Source organism: Sphaeramia orbicularis, chromosome 17 (assembly GCF_902148855.1).
Source record: "Sphaeramia orbicularis chromosome 17, fSphaOr1.1, whole genome shotgun sequence".
Classification (NCBI taxonomy): domain Eukaryota; kingdom Metazoa; phylum Chordata; class Actinopteri; order Kurtiformes; family Apogonidae; genus Sphaeramia; species Sphaeramia orbicularis.
The window spans coordinates 4,701,775-4,707,774 of NC_043973.1; the positions used below are offsets into that span (position 1 = coordinate 4,701,775).

Sequence of the window (6,000 nt, forward strand, 5' to 3'; positions counted from 1 at the left end):
TGTTTAAAATGTTGTCATATTGGATCATCAAAACAATTTAAATGTACTATGTCATAAGTTCCCTTTCCCTCCAGCAGATTGCAATAGGTTATGATTTAACTCCCAGGAGACCTATGGCTTTAGCTGCTTTTATTATGGCAATAAATGTATGCTTGTTATAATTGTGGAATAAGTCATCCTAAGTATGTTAAATGTTTGAGCTGTAGCCTGCTACTTAAGATTTGCTATTGTGTACAGAATCTTTATATGTAGGGCTAATGTGGCTGTTGATTTAAGGAAGAACAACAGTAGACAAGAAGTGGATTCAAGAGTTACTTTAAGTCATGAAACAGATCTTTACTCCCAGTGGGCATTTTACTTAACAAGACTTGATGTTACAACACTGGGCAGTCCAGAGGTGGCTTATCTCTTAGAAAAAAAGTTGCAGTGAATTATACAAAACACAATTCTTCTGCCATCAGTTCTTAATAAGTTACATGATTAACTATTTACAAATCATATAGGCAGCACTGGTGTTACACATTTACGCAAAATTCTATTTACAAGTCTATACACAAAGCCGCTATCATCCCCATCCAGCTGTGGAGAGAAGAGAGAAGGAGTTACACTGGGTTGAATACAACAGGCATTGGTAATATGTCACATTATGAATGTCATGTACCTATAAGTTGTTCAGCAGTGCGTTCTGAATGCTCTCATACGCTGCATTGTAGATGTCGTCCTTCGATGTCATGCCATCAAGGTACTCTGATAAGAAAATGATCTAAGTAAGAGTAGTTCAATTGAGTTTCTTTCTTTCTTTCTTTCTTTCTTTCTTTCTTTCTTTCTTTCTTTCTTTCTTTCTTTCTTTCTTTCTTTCTTTCTTTCTTTCTTTCTTTCTTCTTTCTTTCTTTCTTTCTTTCTTTCTTTCTTTCTTTCTTTCTTTCTTTCTTTCTTCTTTCTTTCTTTCTTTCTTTCTTTCTTTCTTTCTTTCTTTCTTTCTTTCTTTCTTTCTTTCTTTCTTTCTTTCTTTCTTTCTTTCTTTCTTTCTTTCTTTCTTTCTTTCTTTCCATTCTGAACATGTTAACATCCACTAGGTGACCAGTAACTCATTCAAGGATTAGAGTTACAGAACTGTGAGGCCAGAATAATAGGAATCTTCCTGTAGTTTATGTAACATGAGGCTAAAATTCTGTTGGGTTTCTGTTGGATTCTGTTGGGTTTCTGTAAATTGGCTTAGAGTCTGGTTTGGACCAACTCTATATATAAAATGTCAAGAGATAACTTTCTTGTGATCTGGCGCTATATAAATAAAATTTGATTGATTGAGTGATTTAATTGGTTTTCCCCTGTAAGTCGCTTTGGAAAAAAGCGTCTGCCAAATGCGTAACCATAAACATAACCATAAAATACAAACTCAACTACATACATGGCAGAAATGTAACCAAAACCCATAACCTCGTCAGCTTTTGCCTATGGTTAGTGTTCCATGAAATGGGTAGATGTTTAAAGATTAAAATAAAGCTAATGTTAGACATTACTTTTTATTTTCAGTGGCATATAATTGGATGAACATACCTATCCTGTCACAGTTGTAATCCATCTCTTTCCTGTGTTTCAAGTACATGGGCCAGACATGACCGTCAAACAGGCCTGGGGGGTCAGGGACTGTGTATGTCCTTGTACTGTAGAAACAAAAATCATATTATGGTCTACACCTGTAACACTTTGTCTTAACACCTAAGTGGAATCTGTCAAAGTTTTCCCATGGGTGTGTTACCTTCTCCTCCTTTTGCACTCCTCATAAGGAATGGAAATGTAGAAACATTTGTCATAGACGTCAAGAAGAGGCCTACAGAGGGGAACCATGGCTCCAGTTAGATAACATTTTGAGAGATCATAAGGGTACTCTGTAGGTTAAAGTTTAGAACTTGAGTAAAGTGATGTTGACCGGTGACCCACTTGTAGTTATAGATGAGGAACCCCTCCACAATGAGAATGTGGACTGAGTCGGGTTTCTCGGCTTCAGGTGACAGGCTGACACCGTGTGAGCGGGCAAACTTAACTGGGTTCTCCTGCCAGCCTTTCACAGTGTTGGTCATAGCTTCCATGTCGAGAGCACTGATCACTGATACAGAACAAGGAGAGAGCAGAGAAGAGCAGGTTTCACCACACATGTACAGGACAGCGCTCACCAATGTGCTTTAACACATCAGTGTCATTAGTTAGTGAATGTCTGTTGTGTTCAGAGAATAGATGATTTAGGATTGATAGGTTACCAAACTAAAAAAAATGTGCATGAAAGAAGAAGTACATTACTGCATGGTTTTCCTACGCGAAATCCATTCTTACCATCCCACTGTCTAAAGCCGTCCTCCCCGACTTCTATTTGATCGGGTCTCTGAAATAACAGTCACCAATAAAACATTGCTGCAACCTAGTAACCAGTCGGAGCTGATCACACCTGGACAGGACAAGTCAAGGACTCGTCTCCACCAAAAGTAGCACACGGTGACAGTCTGTGGAACGATTTTGTTGTTTTCTCAATTTTATGACTGCGAAATTTTGGTGGGGCAAGTTCAGAGCAAAAATTTTTTAATTGACTTGTGGGAGTGTTAATATTCTTTGTTGGTGAGGAAAAGGAAGGATGTTTTTCAAGATTTTGAGTGTCTACTTTATCAGAAATCTACAGCCTGCGTGTATTTTGGAGATCGCTTTTTGTCTTGCTACAGCCACATAACATTTTAGATAAAAAAGTGACAGCAAGTCACTTATGTGAGTCACCAACGGTGATCAATCCATTGGCCTATGCCTTATGCTGACCCGAAAAATACAACACGAAAGGTGGCATTTAGAATTTTTAAAGCAGTTGAGGTTAATGATCATGCAAAAAGTTGGCTGCAGAATTTGCAAGATGATGGACATAGTCTGACTTTAAGTGGGGACGCTTATCCCTTTCATTGGCTGTCCAGGACACAATCAGCCAGATGTATTACTAGGCTACTGCGATGACAGGACATCTGCAGGTCAGACTGGTGGGTTATCTCTAAGAAGTTCAACATTCAAACTAATACAAACTTACACATATATAATGCTTATGCATATTTGTTTGAAATCTTAATTATGTTAACTTAAAATAAAAAGCTTGAGTTGAGGGTGACTTTAGTTGTCCTTACCTTGAAGAAGTCATCCTGATGTACAACACAACTGTTGGGTAATGCCTTTAGTAGTCTGTTTGTCAAAGTGGTCTTCCCACCGTTGGTCACTCTGAAATAGAAATACATATGATTACATACAAAACATTTTCATTTCATTATTTCTGAATGCAGTACTTATAGTTAAGTATATCAAATGAGTCTTACCCTCCAATGCCAATGATCAGCCTCATTTTCTTTTGGATGTTGGTCACCTCTGGAATCAAGTAAATAAAAGAAGGGAACCCCGCCAATGCAAACCGTCTCTCAAAGGCTTTAAAGTAAAACCCTTTCCTTCTTCTCTGCCACAATGTCCCCCCCTTTTACTACTTCATTGATAGACAATCTCCTGACCGGGCATATAAAGGATTTGGCAATAGCGTCACAGCCTGCCACACCAATCGCGCCCCTTTTCCAGCAGCCAATAACCTGCCACTTTACAACCCACTGTACCAGTGGCACCAATGGGAGGTGAGACTGTCATTTGCATGAAAGTAGATCCCAGATTTTTCCACCTGCTATCAGGGGTCAGGGAACAGTGACCAGTGAAATCCCACATGCAACAGTTTATAGAAGATAACACAGAAATGGGCGGCGAAACATGATTAATTCTGTGTTTGGAGGGATAGCTATGCTGGTTGGTGTAGATGTTATGAAACATCTTTTTTGTTGGTTTATTTAGAGATGGTATCAATCTTCAGAGAGTTTTATCCTACAAATGTTACTGAAGTGCCAACAAATTTTTTTTTTTCTTTTAATACAGGTCACTGGTATATATATCACACCCTGCTCCTGAAAGATATCTATCACTGGAGCAAAACGTTATTATTTGGGTTTTGAAAGGGAAAAATTTCCATGCTTAGACAGCTACGAGTGGGTGAAAACCAGTAGTACTATATTTAGTCGGCTGTTGTATGTCTGTCTGCTGCATCACGCATATTTCTGATGCAACCAGCTGTAGACAGGGCATGCAGCCATGTGACTACGTGGTCTCGCGCCATGATCTGAAATCTAAGTTTTTATTAGCTCTTTGAACCTGCCTATTCCTTATCAGCCAATCCTTTGAATGTGAGTGGTCTATTCAACTGCTTTTATTTACATCACTTCTTATCTTGCTAACTGTATGGATAAAAGAGGTGAACTTTGAGTCAGCTATCAGAGCACATGGTATCAAGATCAGAGCTTCATGTTTCACTGAATGACAGTCTCAATGGGAGAATCATACACACTGACACCATGCAATGAAAATATTTTTTTCTCCTCTCTCCTCAAAGCGAATGGCAGTTCTGAAACTTTGTATTACAAAAAACATTGATATTAATAAATAATTTTGCACTACAACACAGAATATGACTTGAGGTGCCAAACCATGTGGTGCACATACTTTTTCCACTTTACACTCAGTTGACCTGCATTTTCATCATGACCAAAATTTTTGGCAGCGATATAAATTGAGTCTTTGAAGCTAAATATTGCCATGCTAAAGTGTCAACTGTTCTTCTGTGTGCCTGAGAAACATGGAAAGAATGATGCAGCAAAGTGCAAAAGCAAAACTTGTGACACTGTCAACACATTTGCCATGACTGTATATATGTATCTATTTTTATTGGAGTTGGAATATAATACATTTACATTCTTCCTTTTTTGTATTTTTATGTTTACTTTTTGTTGTCAAGAAAGGGAGTTTTATAAATGTTCTTGTGCCGGTGATAAGTTTGTGTTTGAAGCTGGTTGTTATTTGACACTAACTGACTACTTCTAAGCAAATAATAGCTTGTGTTGTACAGCACTGCAGCTGTAGAGTACCAGGACAAAGTAAACCAATGTCCAGGAGTGACTTTAATAACCAGAGAAGTCAGAGTATTGTGGCTGCTATCATGGGTCTGGGCAATAAGCGCAAATCTTGCATTTTGAAACTTTGTTGGTTTTACTCTTTCAGAAATGGGCTTGTCACAGTATGTTAAGTTGTCCTTCCTGTGCAAGCTTTTCAAAGTGACATTAAGAGTTTTTCCTCCTGAGAACTGAGCATATGTGCCTCATGCACTGTTTGGCCAAAAAAGTCACCACCTGGATTGAACTAAATAAATTTGTAGCACTAAGCAGTGGTAGCTGGTGAAATTATTTTTTGGTGGGGTGTAATATTTTAGTCAGTTTTTACATGCACTATAACCACATATCACCATATGCTGAAGCACATGCACAACTATTGTAAAATATTAATTTAAATAAAAATAAAATTACACAGTATGTGTTTTCAGTCATTTATTTTTTTATATGTAAATTTCCCCGTCTATCCTTAAAACATGCAATTTTTGCCATGGCTCTATTGTTAAAGTCAATCATGCTCCTGATAAGTGTCGTTTTCACTGATAGTATGGACAGTGCTTTTAGACCAGTGCTTCTAAAAGATAGAAGTTAAATTATAGATTACATAGCATTGGTGTTATTGCTCCTGCCAAGGTTCGTACCCCAGTCTACTGCATGAAAGTCATTAATGCGGACCACTGAGTTATACATTGTAACATTGTTGTTATTGGTCCCAGTAGCACCTACTGTGCTCATATTTCTGAGGAAGGTCTTGGTTCTTTTTGGAATGTGACTTTTACTCCCGTAGGTGGTGCTTGAGTGAAATTTTTTGCACCCAAAGCTCTGTTATCTCTTGTAGCAAGGGGTGTCTACTGCACATGCGCCATTTATAACAAGAGTTTATTATGGTAAACGTGAGCCCTTTTTTGCACCCAAAAGAGGAAATACATCATGTCATGTGACTGCTCACTTGCTCTAAACAACCAACAACATTTTTAAACTGCACTTGAATGTAGATTAT

At 38.0% G+C, this 6,000-nt stretch overlaps 1 protein-coding gene across 2 annotated transcripts; it reads right to left on the reverse strand.

Moving 5' to 3' along the window:
- Positions 1-299: 299 nt before the first annotated feature.
- LOC115437536 (nicotinamide riboside kinase 2-like) lies at positions 300-3,494 on the reverse strand. 2 transcript variants are annotated; one of them, XM_030160766.1, is made up of 8 exons: positions 3,342-3,494; positions 3,156-3,246; positions 2,332-2,380; positions 1,942-2,107; positions 1,760-1,831; positions 1,558-1,664; positions 662-747; positions 300-579 (listed from the first exon to the last, which is right to left on the reverse strand). In XM_030160766.1, the coding sequence occupies exons 1-7, from the start codon at positions 3,365-3,367 to the stop codon at positions 662-664; spliced, it is 597 nt and encodes a 198-aa protein (XP_030016626.1). In that variant the 5' UTR covers positions 3,368-3,494; the 3' UTR covers positions 300-579. The 2 variants fall into 2 exon arrangements, with proteins under 2 accessions (XP_030016626.1, XP_030016627.1); XM_030160767.1 differs by lacking the exon at positions 2,332-2,380 and having other exon boundaries at positions 3,342-3,389.
- Between the last annotated feature and the right edge of the window lie 2,506 nt (positions 3,495-6,000).